The sequence below is a fragment of the Scyliorhinus torazame genome, chromosome 2 (assembly GCF_047496885.1).
Source record: "Scyliorhinus torazame isolate Kashiwa2021f chromosome 2, sScyTor2.1, whole genome shotgun sequence".
In the NCBI taxonomy this organism is placed as follows: domain Eukaryota; kingdom Metazoa; phylum Chordata; class Chondrichthyes; order Carcharhiniformes; family Scyliorhinidae; genus Scyliorhinus; species Scyliorhinus torazame.
Window position 1 is genome coordinate 209,123,863 of NC_092708.1, and position 19,036 is coordinate 209,142,898.

The 19,036-nt window shown below is 47.6% G+C and overlaps 1 protein-coding gene and 1 long non-coding RNA gene across 3 annotated transcripts in view; one reads left to right on the forward strand and one right to left on the reverse strand.

Annotated features, from left to right (window-relative positions):
* The window catches only part of spag16 (sperm associated antigen 16), a 1,374,442-nt gene that overhangs the window by 788,897 nt on the left and 566,509 nt on the right, over window positions 1-19,036 (reverse strand). For both annotated transcript variants that reach the window (XM_072483243.1, XM_072483236.1), the window contains exon 11: window positions 1,970-2,113. In XM_072483243.1, the coding sequence (XP_072339344.1) occupies window positions 1,970-2,113 (144 nt within the window). The remainder of the gene's footprint in view (window positions 1-1,969; window positions 2,114-19,036) is intronic.
* On the forward strand, window positions 2,019-9,165 carry LOC140395501 (uncharacterized). Its single transcript, XR_011936207.1, has 3 exons — window positions 2,019-2,134; window positions 7,725-7,985; window positions 9,028-9,165. It is a non-coding gene; the product is annotated as an uncharacterized lncRNA (long non-coding RNA).

Here is a 19,036-nt window from a genome sequence, read left to right on the forward strand (position 1 = left end):
GATATGTCAATGGCGTTTACGGTACAATTTGCATGCCCACTCCGGCATGCGGCATAGAATGCATTCACACCGCTGTTGAACGACCGGAGCATGGCATTCTGTTGCCGCCCGGCGCCGGCCACAATCTTCATCTGACACACAATTCTCCACCTGATCATGTTTCCCGATTCAGGTGTCGCTGAACGGAGAATCCCGACCCTTATTTTTAAACAGTGACCCCTAGTTCTAGATTCTTCCACAAGTGGAAACATCCTCTCCACATCCACGCTGTCAAGACTTTGAAGAGATTGAATGGTGAAAGCTAAAAATGTTTAAAACAAGCCAGGCCCCAGAAGTTTTTGAATGGTCCTCGAATGCAAGAGACCATTTATTATTCCCTGCTTGCGGGGAGATGGTAAATGAAGAAGATTGAGATTTGAGATTTCCGAGCATTATGCTTTGTGGTTCTTTGACTGGACCAAAGTGAATAAAGTTTTCTCAGGTTTAAATATATTCGGCACGATTTAGCCACTGAATGCCCTGCTCCACGTGATTCCTGCAAGAGCCGCAAATTGGGTCCCGCGTTGGGGGACAAAATCACATGTCTGTCACCAGACTCTCCCCGCCTGGCGTGATCATAGAATTTACAGTGCTGAAGGAGGCCATTCAGCCCATCGAGTCTGCACCGGCCCTTGGAAAGAGCACTCTACCCAAGCCCACACCTCTACCCTATCCCGGTAACCCCACTTAACCTTTTTGGACACTAAGGGCAATTTAGCATGGCCAATCCACCTAACCCGCACATCTTTGGACTGTGGGAAGAAACCAGAGCACCCGGAGGAAACCCACGCAGACACAGGGAGAACGTGCAGACTCCGCACAGACAGTGACCCAAGCCGGGAATTGAACCTGGGACCCTGGAGCTGTGAAGCAACTGTGCCAACCACTATGCTACCTTGCCGCCCCTCTCTGGGCGATCCAGATCAGCATATGTATACAGCATATTTAAATGAGCCACTAGACTCATTCAAATACCCAAACACCACTTTCACCTGGCTCCCCAGAGTCAACGGCTGCGCCTGCGAGACCTCAACAGGGCACCGTTTAGCAGTGGTTTCCACAAACGTGGACCAGACATGACTGCACCTTGGGGGTCTCGCATGACAGTAGTTTCCCTTCCATGCCGAGTGGTCGGGGAAAGTGCAGGTAGTATATTGACACGCCCCCGGCGCTGGGTCACCTCAGCACTGCTGGCTCGGCAGTGCCACCTGGGCACCCTGGCACTGTCAGCTTGTTACTGCCAGGGTGTCCAGATGACACTTCAGGGTGACAGACTTGCACTGCCCAGGTGCCCAGGTTGGCACTGCCAGTGGTCGGGCCAGGGGACTCTTGCCCAATAGAGAAGGAATCGGAGTGGTTCCAGAGGCCTCGAGAAGGTTGGGGGTGAGGTGGAGGCAGAAAGCGGGGGGTACAGAGATGCAAGGCACTATTCCTGCTGGCAAACTCGGCTCGCCTGCAGGAAATCGACTAAATGGGACCACGGCAGGGAGGAACTCCCCGAGGCTCCAAAAACCGGCAAAGCAGGGTGAATCTTGGTGTTGCAGCTGCCGAGAAACATGCCCAAAACTGCACTTATTTTGAAGTCCGCTGAATTGTGCCCGTTGTCTTTCATTCAAAATCTAACATTATTTTATGGTTTATGAAAACCAAATGAACACGTTCATTTGCTCGTTTGAGGAAGAACATACAAGACTCCAAAGAGATTCACATGGTAGTAACGTGTGTGACATTCCAGTCAATGTTACAGGGCTGTCGAGGAAAATTACCAAGATCATTTATAAATGCATTACACAATATGGAACGGAAACAAAAGCAAACATGAAGCACAGTGTCATCAGTTCTGCCTAGAAATGAAAAGACTAAGGCAAACAAAAGTACGTAAAGACACTCTCAACAGGGATTCATGACTGAATACAATGTTTGCACTAACCTGGGATGGAAGCAGCAGCCAGAAAGCCAATCACCGTGACCTTCACCTGTCATGATAATGTCACCGTCGGGGATGGACCACATCTTCCAGAGGCGCTCATCACTTCCAGTCACCAGGATTTGCTTCCGTGGGTGAAGAGCTAGGCTATGAAAGAATGAGGAGATGGTAAGCATGTTTTCAGCACTTCCTGTGCTTTTCAAACATATTGTTTACTATATAAGCATTTCAAAATATCATCTTGAATATCATGAGGAATACACTTAACAGAAACATTTTGGCATATTTAGGTATCTGAAAATTCATTGCTGTCTATTTTTTTAAAGAATCTAGTTTAATGTGCACTTTGACAATTAAGTTAATCCACGAAAAATTAAAAGGTGACAATTGAAGTAATTTGCCTAGTCCAATCTGCAATTATGATAACACACTATAGGGGATTAATTTACTTTTATTATAATGATGCACTCACTATTCACTGAATGGAAGTACTTTTTTTTATTTAGCAGGGGTATGTAGTGCAGCTTGCATGCTAATAACACTAAACTGAATAGAATGTGCTTGTGATATCACGGCTGATTAACTCATTAATTCCCCTCCCCCCCTTGAAATAGCACATAAGCACAATAAAGAATGATCAGCACATCGGTCCAGCTGTGAAGGCACAGGAGAGGGCAAAAGAGATCTTAAAACACGGACTTTGCAAAAAGGATTGTAAATTATTGTAGATGGCATAAAGAAATGGTTTTTAAAAACTCAATTGGTCAGAGGAATACTGTTACGAGGATGACGGACTTCAGCAGCTGAAAAAGGATACTATCACAATGGAGATAAGCAAAGTGTTTACAACTGCCACATTTGGAAAGATGTGCAGACAAAGGTGACCAATTTGAAAGAAAGTACTGAGGTGAAAAATTAGGAATTAAGGGTTAGATGTGTCATGTACAAGCACAAAGTTAATGCTGCCAATCAGTTGCCTCATTGTAAAAAAATGACAATCGCATCACAATTCAATACTTCAGGATGTCCCATAGAGCTTTATACTTAATGAAGCACTTGTGAGGTTAAGGCACTATTGTAATAATGGAAACATGACAGACATTTTTCACACAGCAAGGTTCCACAAACAGCATATGATAATGACCAGAAAATCCTTTTTACTGAAGGTAAAAACAGTCCAGAAATGTGCAGGTTAGGTGGATTGGCCACACTAAATTGCCCCTTAGTGTCCAAAGATTAGGTGGGGTTACAGCAATAGGACCGGGGATTGGGCCTAGGTAGGGTGATCTTTCAAAGCGTTGGTGCAGACTCAATGGGCTGAATGGTCTCCTTCTGCACTGTAGGAATTCTATAGGTTTCTAAAAACAGGAAATTCTGGAAAAATTCAGCAAGTCTGGTAGTATCTCTGGAGAGGGAAACAGAGTTCATGTTTCAATGTCTGTATGACCCTTTTTCAGAGCCTCTGGTGGGTTCTACTCATCAGGTGCACATCATGGGGGACCTACCGTGGTTCATATTAGCGTGCCCTTATGCCAGCGTGACAATCCAATTAGGAGAGATGATCAGACGTAAAGGCCTGATAATTACATGTAAATGCATTCAAATGGGGATCCCGATGTTCAAAGTTGGGATTCCCATTTCTTCACTGGCTGGGGAGGGTCAATCGGAACAGAAAGTCCCACCAGCGTAAATTACGTTTTGGAACTCATGCGTGATTCCCCCCTTCAGCCGCAGATCCTGCCCCCTTCCCTCTGAAAATGGTAGTGGAAAATCTCTCCCATGGTCATTCATTCATTCCTTTCCTGTTCTGTTTAAAAAAACTCATTTCACAACGGCCCGATAAAAGTATCAGTCATCTAATGCCTTTAAGGTATCAATAGGCGAAACTGTAAGCACTTAAAACCTCATTATCCTTTGTAAATAAACATTGTGCAGTTGACAGGATAAATCAGAGAGCCAAGCTGTCAATCAAGTAATCATTTCCGTGGGGTGCAGCTGATTCAACACACTAATAGGCATCTGAGATCTTGTTACCATAAACCCTATAAAAGATAAGCACAGAAAGAAGTCATTCAGTGCACCACATCTGCATCAGCTAAGGATGAGAAAACAAAATAAATTGGAGCTCATTTTTAGCCCAATTTCCAGCATCTTGTCTGTACAAGTTACAGCACTCTAGGTGGAGATCCAGGTACATTTTAAATGAGTTAAACATTTCAGCACAACCACCAATTCAGGCAGTGAATTCCAGATGCCCACTACCCGCTGGTGAAAGCAGTTGATCCCTCGGCTAGGGAATCAGAATTTTGCACACCTCAGTTAGGTCACTCCTCAGCCTCCGCTGTTCTAAAGAAAACAACCCTAGCCTATCCAATCTTTCCTCATTGCTGCAATTTTCAAGCCCTGGCAACATTCTTGTAAATCTCCTCTGTGCTCTATCCAGAGAAATTATGTCCTTCCTGTAATGTGGTGATCAGAACTGTACACACAATTCCAGCTGTGGCTGAAAAAGCATTTTGTATAGTTCCAGCATTACGTCCTTGCTTTTGTATTCAATAGGGAGGCAGTGGTGTAGTGCTATTGTTACTGGACTAGTAATTCAGAGACCAAGGGTAATGCTCTGGGAACCTGGGTTTGTATCCCACCACGGCAGAGTCTGAACGCTGTTAATCTGTGGAGTTAAACGCTAAGTCATCGGAACTTACGCTAACATTATGCATGGGCCTAACATTGTTCCTGGGTGGGGGGTTTGGTGTTTGGTATCGTTGATGGTTCAGGGGGTTTATAAAATCTGGAATTAGAAGTCTAAAGATGACCATGAAACCATTGTTAATTGTTGTAAAAACCCATCTGGATCATTAATGTGATCCTTTCTTTCGGGAAGGAAATCTGCCGTCCTTGCCTGGTCTGGCTACACGTGACTCCAGCGATATTGTTGACTCTTAACCGCCCTCTGACATGGCCTAGCAGGCTAGTCAGATCAAGGACGATTAGAGATGGGCAATAAATGCCGGCCCAACCAGCAACCTTTACATCCCATGAATGAAAAGAAAACCTTGCCAAATAAAGGAAAGCATTCCATTTGCTTTCTTCATCACCTTATCCACCTGCCATCTTCATAGACCTAATCACTTCTTTAACTCCTCTCTATATCCTTCCAAGTATTGCCTTGCCTGTTTTTCCTCCACAAATGCTCTTTTCTAGTTTGAATTCTACTTGCTACTTTTCCGCCCACTCAACCAAATAACTGTTATCATTCCTTACCATCAATTACATGATCAATTATTGTGTCATCTGTAAATTTCTGAATCATGCCTCCCACATTGAAGTCCAAATCATTAATATATACAACAAACAGCAAGGGCCCCAACATCAAGCCCTGTGCAATGCAACTGTAAATTGCTTTCCATTCACAAAATCATCTATCACCCATTACCCTTTGGGCCCTGTCACTGAGCCAATTTTGGAACCAACTAGCCACCATCCCGTGTGTCCCATGGGATCTCACATTTCTGACCAGTCTGCCATGTAAGGCAAGTACCTTGCCTTACTCAATCCAAGTAGACAACATCCACTGTACCAACCTTATCAATCCTGCTTGTTACATACTTTAAAAATCTGATTAAGTTAGTAAGACACGACCTTCCCCTGACAAAACCATGCTGACTATCCCTGATCAATCCATACCTTTCTAAATTACATGCCTCATTATGTTGATGACCTGAACCAGCCCACACATTTAACTCACACTGGTGAAAACTGGGGGCACTGGGATTGGGGCTGGTATCCCAGAAATGAATCTCAGTTGCCATTTTCTCACCTCCACTGATTCTCCCTGACGCCAGAAAAATCCAGCCATTAAAATTGAGATTTTGAATTGTTACATCTAAATTTAGTGGAAGCTTTTTATCTGAACTTATACTATAAGTCACTTCTTATTGTTGATCAGGTTTTTATTTATCTGACTGCAGGAATGTCAAGAAAACTGTAAATTCAATTGGACAGTGAAGGAAGAGACTAGTGGAGAGATCAAACATAGGTTTTATCATTATTGAGTAAAACTGGGGGAAAGGAGATGTGTTTTAAGTTACAGTCCACTGTGTCTGAAATACACTGAATTGGAAGATCCAGGATAGTTCAGGGAGAAAATAACTGTGCTCACTTCAATTTCCTTCACTTAGTCCTGCTTCACCTACTGATCACTCACCAACTTATTCGAACTTCCCATATCATCATTGTTAGAACTACATTCCAGGACCACAGTTGTCTCTCTCTTCTCCCTTCAACAACTAGTAGCTCTCTATAAAACCCAAGTTTTACAACGAGTCCACAACGAGTTGACGAGGAAAACAAACTTATTTTTATTTAACACATTAACTATGTACATAACTCCAGTAGTTCCCTACTGGGTCTTCTCTAGTCGTTACCTGACTGGCCGACTCTATTTATACAAAGGCACACTGCCTTAGTTAAGAGTCCCCTGCCCTTTATGCATATTCTGCATGCTCCATGGGGTAGTGGATCATTCCTACTCCGTACGACCCATATGGGTTATAACACCAAGTCTTTTCAACATTTAAAGCCACTATGTCAAGATAATTGTGCGTGGCTTTGGAAAGTTTTGGCCAAGGTTCCCATTCTCAGCAGCAGCCACATGAGTGGTTGAAAACCATGGGTGAAATTAACCCATGCCCCCTCGGCAGGTTCAATTGTGGGTAGGGGGCAAAGGGCCTGAAAATCAGTTTTACTCTGGCGTGAATTTACCGAGGCATCTTCCACTGGTGCCTGTCAAGGCGAATCCAGAGACCCACTGGGGGCTGGAATGAACCCCATTTACATCTTGCTGATGGGATGCAGACGAAGGCCCAACCACCCACACCTAATTCTGTTTGGCAACAGTGGGAAAGCACATCTGGAACAACGTGGCGCTCAGAGGTCAGGACTCAACTGAACATTGCCTGGGGCTACCTCCAAAACTCAAGATGGAGTCCAGCAAAACCCTGGACACTGGAATGCCACAGCAGTGGGTCGGGGGCATATCTAGGTGGGCCTTCCAGAATTAATGTCCTAGAGGGGATCCATCTTCCAGCCTCTAAGGGAAGAAATTCCTCTTCATAAATGGGGGACCCCTTATTTTGAAACTGCTCCCCCGGTTCATGCTTATTAAACGAGGGGAAACATTCTTTCAGCATTCACCCTGCCAACCTGTTCAGAATCTTATACGTTTCAAAAAGATCACTTCTTATTCTTCGAAACTCCAATGATTACAGGCCCTAATTTTTTTTAAATAAAAAAAAATAAATAACATTTAGAGTACCCAATTCATTTTTTTCAATTAAGGGGCAATTTAGCGTGGTCAATCCACCTATACTGCACATCTTTGGGTTGTGGGGGCGAAACCCACGCAAACACGGCGAGAATGTGCAAACTCCATACGGACAGTGACCCTGAGCCGGGATCGAACCTGGGACCTCGGCGCCGTGAGACTGCAGTGCTACCACTGCTCCACCGTGCTGCCCATTACAGGCCCTAATAAGACAATTCCTTCATTCCTGGAATGAACCTTCTCCGAACTGTCTCCAAAATAAGTATATCACTCCTTATGTAAGGAGGCTAAAATTGTACACAACTCTTCCTTCCTAATTATTTGCTATAGTTGGATGCTAACTTTTTATGATTCATATACAAACCACCTGATCCTTCTGTACCAAAGTATTCAGCAGTCTCTCTCCACTTAAATAATGTTCTGCATTTCTAGTTTTCTATCAAAGTGGACATTTCCCCACATTGGCCTGTAACTTCCTGCAGGATTCGGGACTTAAGTCGCTGATGCGCCACACATGCACAGCGTGACGACCCGGAAGTGCGGACGTCCAGGCATGCGAGGTGGAAGCGTGCGGTGCTTAAACTCCTGGCTGGTTTTTTTTGACTGCTTGAAGCCCTGAGCTGTGCTGCGTTGGAGCTGCTGAATGAAAAATCCAGCCACAGCGCCAACTTGGGCCACTTACACAGATTTTTGGTGAGTTTTTACACCTTTTTAGTTGCACAGAAATGTTTCGGTTTAGCAGAGGCAGGAGACATCGGGAGACATTTCTTGGTAGGTTTATGTTATCAGTGATAAGTGTTTATAAATATGTTTAAATTGCAAATAAAATGAAAGGATGATATATATTTTTTAAACCTTGGTTTGTCATGAGGCTGTCAATTCCATTAAAAGGATACTTTACCGTATAAAGTGAGTTTGACGTCTCAGGTGAAAGAATGATTTTAAAAAAAACTTTGGTTTGTCATGAGGATGTTCATTTCATTAAATTAACTATAATGGATAGAATGCGGTGATCACTCGCTAACGGCTATGCTTGTCTACCTAAGATACTCCGTGTTACTGGTCACCGGTTCTGTGAGTCCTTGCGTGGCTGATGAGCCCGATCCTAGAGCCACATCTTCAGTCACTCACTTGACAAGAGTATCCAAAAGGTGGGATCGGACCTTGGACGCTATGTCGTGGGTATTCCTTTCTCAGACTCCATTTCTGGGCCTCCTCTTGCTGTCGGGTGTTCTCGAAGAATTGTGACCCTTCAATCAGGAGGTTCCTCCAAGTAGATCTCTTCTGAGCAAAGGTCTCCCAGGCATTGATGTCTATGTTAAATTTCTTGAGGGAAGCCTTCAATGTAACTTTGAAGAGCTTCCTTTGTCCTCCTTTTCTTCGGGATCCTTCCTTGAGCTGGATGAATAAGATTTGCTATGACAGTGGGGACTCTGACATCCTAAGTATATGGGCGGCCCAGCGGAGTTGGTTTTGGATGATCATGGCCTCGATACTGGTGCTATTGACTCCTTCAAGAACACTAATGTTAGCATGTCTGTCTCCCAGCTGATTCAGAGCTAAAGTACATTTAGAGTTTGAAATATATTTTTAGCTGTGTTGTTTAAGAGTCTCTCTTGTGTAATGTTCATCTTTAGAAGCCTCAGTGGTTACTTCAAATGCTTTATCAAAGTTTAATGCCTTAGTTGATATATGCAAGCCACCTGTAAGCTAATGTTAACTATCTCTCTGACAGGTATTGCAGTGAATCAATCACCCACCCTGAAGAGGGTACTGCAAAGGACCCCCTGAAATGATGTCAGAGGGGATATATGCCAGGGCACTGCGGTTCAGCAGCTGCTGCTTTTGGACAATGAGCTTGTCAATTAACAATTGATATGTCAAAACCCTCCCTCCCCCCTTCCCTCCATCCCCCCATCTCTCCCTCCCTCCCCTCTTCCCTTTACAAATAGACGGAACCATTGTGTTTAAGTGAGAAAATATCTTTTATTGCAAAAAGGTGGGAAAGGTTGAGGTATTTTTATGTCATTGTTCAGCTGATTAAGTTAAGCGTTAAGTTAAATGTTAACTGGTTTCAAAGTTTTATATTTATAAAATTATTTTTGTTAATAAATGTTTTACATTAAGCTTTACAAGCTTCTACAAATATCTTACTGAAACATTAGAACACAACATTTAATTCTGAGGTAATTATAAATGAATAAGATCATTGCAGTAAACAAGGCAGAAACATATTTAACATGGGTAAAACGGTGGCACAGTAGTTAGCACTGCTGCCACACAACACCAGGGCCCCAGGTTCAATTTGGACGATGGGTGATTGTGTGGTCTTCGTACATTCTCCCCATGTCTGCACGAGTTTCCTACAACCATTAAATAGGACCATGGAATTCCTACAGTACAGAAGGAAGCTATTCAGCCCATTAGGTCTGCACCGACTCTCTGAAAGAGTACCCTACCTGGGTCAACTCCCCCGCCCTGTCGCTGGAACCTAACCTGTACATCTCCGGACACTTAGCACGGCCAATCCACCTAACCTGCACTTCTTTGGACCATGGGAGGAAACCAGAGCACCCGGAGGAAACCCATGCAGACACGGGGAGAACGTACAAAGTCCACACAGACAGTCACCCAAGGCGGGATTAAACCTGGGTCCCTGGTGCTGCTAACCATTGTGCCACTGCCTTTTCCTCCAGGTGCTTCAGTTTCCTCCACAGTCCAAAGATGTGCAGGTTAGATGGAATAGCCTTGTTAAATTGCCCCTTAATGTCCAAAGGTTAGGTGGGGTGATGGGGATAGGGCAGGGGCGTGGGCCTGGGTAAGATGCTCTTTTGGAGTGCCAGTGCAGAGTTGATGGGCTGAATGGCTTTCGTTTGCCCTGCAGTGATTCTATAAACACTAATAAAAAAGAATCACTGGCGGAATTTTGCCGTTGGCGATTGGCCGGAGAATCCATTTAAACGCCGGAATCAGGGGCGGTGCTGTTTTCCGATGCTCCGTCCTCTCAAAAACGGCATACTCGAGGAGTACACCCACGCCGTCAGGATGGCCTTAGGACGTCACCTGAGGCCCTCCCCCAATGTTCTGCCCCCAATGGGCCGACTTCAGCATGGCGTCGGTCGTGTGTCCTCTCACTTTTCGGAGACCGCTCGTGGTAGCTGCTCGTGGTAGCTGCGGACTGTGTCCAGCATTGCCATAGTCGGGGGGGGGGGGCGGTGAGACCCGTTCCGCTGGCTGGAGGGGGGCAATCAGTGGGGGCTGAGGGGACTAGTGGAGCGTGATCCAGGGTGATGAAAGGGCTTACAGGGGGGCAGTTTGTGGCAGGCCGGGTCCGCGCGCGGCCGATGCCATGTCGTACGGCGCGGCCGCCGCCGTGCGCATGCGCAGCCACGGACTCGCTAATCCTGTGTCCGTATTAGCAGGTAAACCCAGGGCTTTACGTGGAGCAGCTGCGAGCCCCCCCCGCCGGACGGAGCATCGGTGTGGGGGCGCCGCCAACTTTTTGGTCGGAAGACTAGACGGATCCTGCAGACATAGCCGCATAATTAGAGAATCCAGCCCCAGATGTTACAAGGACAGTGACAGCAAAAAAGCCTTGGGGGGCTTTTAAAATATTATGACCTTAACCTAAATTAAAAGATCTGAACATTTCTAATCATGTCACACGTAAAGTTATATAATAATAATTATATAATAATTTCACAGGTTTAAAACAAATAGCCATGCGACTACTTGGCTATTAACTAACCTTATAGCAAACCATGAGAATAAAATCTGAATCATTCATTACTTCCATCTGACCTAAAAGATTAGGTTCTGACCTTGAACTTACTCATGTTATCAATTACTGTTCATAATATACAGTATTCCATTCTCAGTCAGTTTTAATGTTGTTTGCAATTGGTAGTGCCATTAATGTCCAATAACATTCACACAACACTATTAATGGTTTGTGAGGTTATTGCAGCAAGTTCTTTGGGATGCATTCCATTGTGATAGATGGGAACTTCTATAGGCAGCATAATGTACAATAATAAACAATTTAAGTGAATCAGAGAGCTGTAGTATCATCACCCTAATTTGAAGCTAGCAATCACATGAATGACGTCACTATTTGTGCGTGTAGATCGCGAAACATCTCATCATCATCATAGAATGTACAGTGCAGAAGGAGGCCATTCGGCACATCGAGTCTGCACCAGCTCTTGGAAAGAGCATCTTACCCAAGGTCAACATCTCCACCCCATCCCCATAACCCAGTAACCCCACCCAACACTAAGGGCAATTTTGGACACTAAGGGCAATTTAGCATGGCCAATCTTTGGACTGTGGGAGGAAACCGGAGCACCCGGAGGAAACCCAAGCACACACGGGGAGGATGTGCAGACTCCGCACAGTATGCAGACTCCGCACAGTATGCAGACTCCGTGAGACCAATAGATGACATAATCTATTCCTAAACTACGCTATGTATAACATATGAATTTTCATTTTACCTCCTTTTCTATGTAGAGTAATAATCAATGATACTAAAGACTTTGCTGACTGCACAAGCATAGGAAGCTATCAGGAATGGGGAATAATCATTGAGGTGTTATAGTAGGTAAAGGAAAAGTGCATAAATCTGAAATTAAAAGTGCACAATTGAAAGGAAAATAATTTGAATGCATAAATTTGCAATTTAGTCACATAATGTGGAGGAAATGTTAAGGAAACAATGCAAACAATATAATTGGTTGGATGTAATAAAATTATAACATGTAACAATGCAGAAGGAATCCATTTGGCCTATCATACCTGTGGCAGATAGTTGAAAGAGCTATCCAAATTAGTTCCACACCTCACCTATTTCTCCATTTCTGTGCAAATTACTCTTCTTCAAGTATTTGTCCAATTGCTTTTTGAGAGTTACTGTGGAATTTGGCTCTACACTATCAGGTAGTACATACTAGGGAGTGCTTTCTGCTGTGAAAAAGAGGGTGTGAAATTACTGAGCTGCTTTTGATGTGGTGAGGAACTGTTATTCATAGCAAGATTGTCTATAAACATTGTGGGTAAAATAAAAGTAGGGCATTTGAAATGCATTCAAGTGTGAAGGGAAAGATAAATTAACAATCCACCAAGCATCTGTCACTGGGGTAATACAACTGTCAATCACTGGCTAATGCAATGTATTGCTGTGTGAAATTGAATGGAAGATTTGCATTTCAAAGGTTGTTAAGGGATTTGAGGCCCTTTGAAGTGTACTTGACTTTCGAGGAAGCCTCTGACATATGGAACAGCTGCTGGTTTGAACACTTTTGTCTGAGGCAGCAGATGTTAGATAAGGGTAAGTGAAATTGCACTGATTTGTCACTCTATTACCTGTAATGCTCGTCAGATTTCAGGCAGGGGTTACTGAGGGGGATCTCTGATGGAAGTTCTAATGAGGGTCTCTGTTGGGGGTCTCTGATTGGGGGATCTGATGGGGGGGGGGTCTGATGGGGAAGTCTGATGGGAGGACTGGGGGTGGTTGGTGGGGATGGGGGGTTGGGTCACCGTCATGTATGTGTGCTGTGGGGAGGTGACCGTTTATTCGTATGGTGAGGAGGCAGGAGAATGCTCCTACTTGTCAGCGGGGCATGGGGGCAGGATTATTTGTGTTGTGGGGGTGAAGGAGGCCCACCGCCGGTACTCGGTATCAAGCCACCTGCTCAAAATGGCTGCCGAATACCAAGATTCCGACAGAATCCAGCGAGCTCATCCACCCCCCCAAGCATAAATTAGCATGGTGAAGGAGAGAGACTCACACCTACGTGTTGCTCCTAATGCCAGCAGTGACCAGTAACTATTCTCCACTGACAGGAGCACTTAGCCTCCAGAACAGAAAATCCAGGCCCAGGGAGCAATCTCAAAATCGCTAACCTTTCCACATAACTGAGCTCCCTGGTTTCACCCTGGTAAACTTCTTCTTTAGACTCTACAAACCAGCCCTAACTAAACCTTCCTGAAGTTAGTACACATAATTGTACTCCAATTGAGGCCTAATCTGTGATTTGCAAAGGTTTAGCTTGACTTCCTTATTTCTGCATTCAATGCCTCTATTTGTAAAACCAACTTTCCAACAAGTTTCTTAGCTGCTTTATTAACAAGTCCTTCCACCTTCAAGGATTTTTGAAAGCCCCTCACATTCCTCTACTCCTGCATCTCACTGGAAGTAGTCCCATTTAGGTTGTACTGCCTCTGCAGGTCATTTTGCTCAAGGTGCAGCACTTCACATTTATACACATTAAATTGCACTTGCCATATGGTTCATCATTTCACTAGTCAGCCTCCTGAAATCTGGTACTGTTCTGATCAATATTACCATGATTTGTATGAACCAAAGAATCAAAACTATTCTTGCTTACTATAGTCTAGGTTACTTATATATAACAAAATAACCGAATATCAACTGCTGGGAGAGCCCATTGCATAATTCCCACTAATCTTTGCCTCCGATCTCTTAACCAATTTCGTACCCAGGTTAGCACCATGGGTACGATTCTCATGAAAAATTTCCATGTATCATTTTGGGTGAGTTTGGCGGGGTGTTTCCCGCCTACTTTTTGGGTGATATCTAAACCTGGATTCACTCACACCTTAGCCTTGAGGAGTTTCTGCCTGGTCCAACCCACACTTAGAAATGTTTTCAGCAGTAGGGAGTTGAATGGGGTGCCATTCTGATCTTTAAGTGAGCTTGAGCATCCCCCACCCATGGGCAAAACACACCCTGCAGACATGTGCATTACCCACCACCCTCCCAAATGAGGACACCCCACTGACGGGACCCTCTTTTTAGGCCCCCCCATCCCCCTCTTTCAGGATCACCCTGTTGACCCCCAAGCTTTATGAGGCCCCTTCACAACCCCCCTTCAGCTCCTCCATCCTTCATAACAATCTTGCCACCCCCTTTCATGAGCACGGCCTCCCTCAGGCCCCAAACCTTGGAAGTGCCAACATGGCATCCGGGCACTTTGGCACTGGCAGTCTGGAACCTGGGAAGTGCCTCTGGGATCCTGGCAGTGCCAATGGGGCACCCTGGAAGTGCCAGATTGGCATTCCCAGGGACCAGATGCCACGAGGAGTGCCAGGGTACTGACCTATCCTGTCCTCAACCACCCAGGGGGTTCCAATGCCCTCTAAGATACCTGAGTGGCCCTCATGACTGTTCTCTGCTTATGGATGCCAGTACTAATCAGTGCCGGTGCAGCCGGTGACTCCCGGGCACCGAGTGAATCCAGCCTTGGCATTTGAAATGAGCATAATGTTTCATTTAAATATGATTATCTGGATCACGCCCAGCGAGGGTGTGAGCCAGATCGCACCAGGCGTAGCAGGTCGGTTGACTTGTGATCGGTGTGATGCGAAGCATGATTTGGGGCTCTCCAAACATTTACCCGTTGGGCCAGGCTCCGTGCCGGGCACAACACTGTGGATGAATCGTGCCCCATATCTTCAATAAGGATCATAACCATCAATGAACCACTGCAGATCATCACCACAGCTCCCATTTTCCAGACAGCGGCTGTCGGTGATGATATTCTAATTGCCAATTATATCTCCCGAGATCGATTGTTTTGTATTCTCACTTGTCCCTTTGGTATCACCTTTTGCTTTGCACCATCAGCCCCATTGTCATTTATTCTCACCTGCCTTCCATCCTGCCATAGACCTTCCCTTTTGTTCATTCCTTCCCTTCCCATTTGTTCTGCTGTTGTATTTGCTTAATGCTTGTTACATCCCTTCCTGCCCTCCCCTCACCGCCACCCCCCCGCCCCCCCCAAACACCGCCACCACCAATCAACAGAGCAAGAGGCCACTTGATTCCACTTGACAGCCCCTTGGCCGGGATTCTCCGCTATCCAGCTGGGCGGGCTGTACCGACGCCAAGAAGTGGCGTGAACCACTCCGGCATCGGGCCACCCGGAAGGTGCAGAATCCTCCGCACCTTCAGGGGCCGGCCAACGGGATTGGCGCATGCGTGGGAGTGCCAGCGTGTTCCGCCGTGATCCCGGCGCATGCGCAGGGGGTTTCTTCTCCGCTTCAGCCATGGCGGACCCTTACAGCGCCCGGCGGGGAGGGAAAGTGTTCCCCCACGGCACAGGCGCGCCCGCAGATCGATGGGATGGGCCCTGATCGTGGGCCAAGCCACCGTGTGGGCCCCCCGGGCCCAGATCCCCTCGCGCCCCCCACCGCGGACTCCGCAGGCCGCCCACATAGCCAGGTCCCGCCGGTAAGCACCTTGTTTGATTTACGCCGGCATGACTGGCCGAAAACGGGCGGCCACTCGGCCCATCGTGGAGCGGCGAATCGCCGGGGGGGGGGCCATTGCCAACGGCCCCCGACCGGCACAACGCAATTCCTGCCCCCGCCGAAAAACCAGCGCCGGAGAAACCGGCAGCCAGCTTCGGGGCGGAGGGGCAGGATTCACGCTGCTCCCGGCGATTCTCCGGCCCGACGGGGGGGGTCGGAGAATCCCGCCCCTAATATGGTGGCAGGTCTGCCCAATGCAGTCAAATTGCAGAGAAGGGAAGAGATAATTAATTGCCCACTTAAGTGACTCAATTGGGATTCGGGAAGGCAACACGTATGCCAACTTTCCGGCGACTGGCAAAATTCTTTGGCGGCGGCAAATGTCAGGCATAACCCGACACCTTCACAAACTATTTTGCCAGCTTTGTTCTCTCCGGCCCATTGCCAAGGGACTGATAAAATTCCCTTTGTTTCTCACATAACTGGTGCTTACTGGCCCACTGAGCGTTTCCCGTATTTCCTGTTTTCATTTAAAATTTTCAGCATCCAGAGTATTTCACTTTTGTTAAATACTATGCACTTTTATTTTCCAAACAGGTCAGTTATGCAGCAATTTATCAAATGAAAGTCCATACATGCAATAATTACAACCCTACTTTCATGTAGCATGTGGGAGCTATTGCCTAGCATCCCAATCAGACCGTGATGCCTGGACAATGTGCCTGAACACTGCGGGTGGCTACACCACGGCCGCAGAATGCAGCATTCGACCACCCAGGGGCTGAGCCCAAGCATCGGGGCCAGTGTCGCGGCACCAAGGAGCGGACCAACGCCGGTCCAGGTAATGTTGCATGCAGGTGTCTGGAGTACAGAGTCCGGGGTCTGGTGAATAGGGCTCCTGCTGCAGCTAGGGGTGCGTAGGCAGAGCATGTTGGGGGGAGAGTGGGAGCGATGTAGGACTGTGGGGGCCTGGAGGATCTCGAGGTGGAAGAGACCGCTGTTTGTCAGTCCTTCACCCACTCCCAATTCCTTGCAGATATTACACTGTACGGACGATATCTTGGACCCCTCCGAACTTGCCCTAGTGGTGCTACTGACAGGCCGTGCAGCCAGACAGCGGAGATGGCGGTGGCAGCAGCTTCAACAGAGTTTCGAGGTGGCGGCCCATCTGCAAGGTCCCACCCCACACCCTGAGGACCAGGCCACCTGTAAGGCCAGGAAGGGACCCAGAGGGGGAGGCCCGCGACGGCCCAAGGTATACAGGCATCGCTGGTCTTTTGAACAGATGACGGACAGCATGTGTTGCAGCAGTCTCCGCCTCAACAAGACATGGTACTGCACCTGTGCTATGTCCTTGCGGCCCGGTGACTGTCAAAGTCACTGCGGCCCTTAGCATTTGCCCCTCATGATCATTCCAGGGCTCGATCTGGGACGTGTGCGGCATCTCCCAAGCAGCCATCAAGTGCATCCGTGAAATCACGGTAAGAGACCTATATGAATTTCGACCTGAACCAAGCCCAAAAAGCTGCCCGGGCACCCAAATTCTCCAACATCGCCGGGATGCCGAAGTCCAGGGGCAAATTGATGGCATGCATTACACCATGCGCTCACCAAGCTATTGGGAGGTGCCCTCCATTAACAGGAAGGGGTGCTACTCCCTGAACATCCAGTTTGTGTGCGACCACCACATGATCATCATGCATGTGCGTGCACGCTTTCCAGGGAGTGTGCACGACAGCTACATCCAGACATCCCGGCATCTTCTCGGACGATCCCAGGATGAGCGATTGGCTCTTGGTGGATAAGGGGTACCCGCTAAGGACCTGGATAATGACACCCGGATGGAGGCCGGAGATGGATGCAGAGACCCATTATAAGAGGCCCATGTGGCCACCCGGGCTATCATTAAGCTGTGCATCAGACTCTTCAAAATGCGGTTCCATTGCCTCAACTGCTCTGGCGGTGCACCTCAGTACATCCCCTGGAGGGTCACCTGCCTTCCACACATCAGAGAGTTGACGTGCTGGAGGTATAGTGGCCTGGTTTTTGTGGCCACCGCCAAGGAGGAGGACGAGTATGAGGAGGCACCAGACCAGGAGGGGCTGGGGGATGGGCCCAGGGAGGACTCACAGGACCAGCAGGAGGACGGAGGGAGCTGACAGGGTCTGGCAAGCCCGGAAGGCCAGAGCTCATCCTTGCCCGCTTTGCATAGGACATGGCCCCATCTGTCATTACCCTTGCTGCCCCATCCTCCCCAATCCTTCTGCCTATCCCCTTCCCCCATCACAATCCTCTCCCCCATTCCCACCCTCGTAGGGTCTGTGTAACATCACCCCAAGGTGCTGGGACTGTGCTGGAACTGGGGCAGGGGATTGGTGCTTGGCCTGTTTTGCTGAACAAAGTGACGGAGGCGTCATACTGATTGAGGCTTTAATGGTGTACAAATGTGTCCCCAACTGCCCCACTCTCCTGATGGTGCCGCCCCACTCACGGCATCCCTCCCCGATCCCCATCGCACCCCCAACACTCCACCTACCCTCCGCTTACCCCATTTCCCCCCCGTACCTCCTAACCTCCCTCTCCTCGTGCCTTCTCCTGCTTACCCCTCTGTGCTCTACCATAACATCTCAGTGTGTCCCCAGGATGCAAATCAGAGGTGGAGACAGCCTACTGCCTACCACGTCCCGTGGCCTTTGATGCCTCTGGCAGGCATCCTCTGGGGGCTCTAAGGTCAGCGAGGTGGGTTAGTTAACGGGAGTGAAGTGGGGGCTTGCCAGGATGAAGGCGTGTGGGAGAAGAGTTGTCTTTTTTGTTTGAGGGTGGGGGGGAGGGTTGCTGACATGGGTGTGGTTGGTGTGGCGCAGTTTGGAAGAGTTATTGACAGCACGATAGCACAGTGGTTAGCACTGTTGCTTCACAGCGCCAGTGTCCCAGGTTCGATTCCCGGCTTGGGTCACTGTCTGTGCGGAGTCTACACGTTCTCCCTGTGTCTGCGTGGGTTTACTACGGGTGCTCCGGTTTCCTCCCACAAGTTCCGAAAGACGTGCTTTTAGGTAATTTGGTCATTCTGAATTCTCCCTCTGTGTACCCGAACAGGCGCTGGAATGTGGTGACTAGGGGCTTTTCACAGTAACTTCATTGCAGTGTTAATGTAAGCCTACTTGTGACAATAAAGATTATTATTATATTATATTATTATCTGGCTCTGCCAGCCCTGGCACCATGGTGTCGAGGCCATCGGCGATGCTCCTCAATGACTGGGAAATGTACCCCAGTGACTGGGACATGCTTTGGAACGCCCCAGAAATGCCCACCGGAGATTGGGAGACCTCTCCCAGCGACCGGGACACGCTCTGGAGCATCTCGGCAATGCCCACCTGAGACTGGGACATGATCTGGAGGGCCTCCTCCATGTCCGCCTGGGACTGAGACATGTGCCGCAGTGCCTTATCGAGGTCCACCTGGGACTG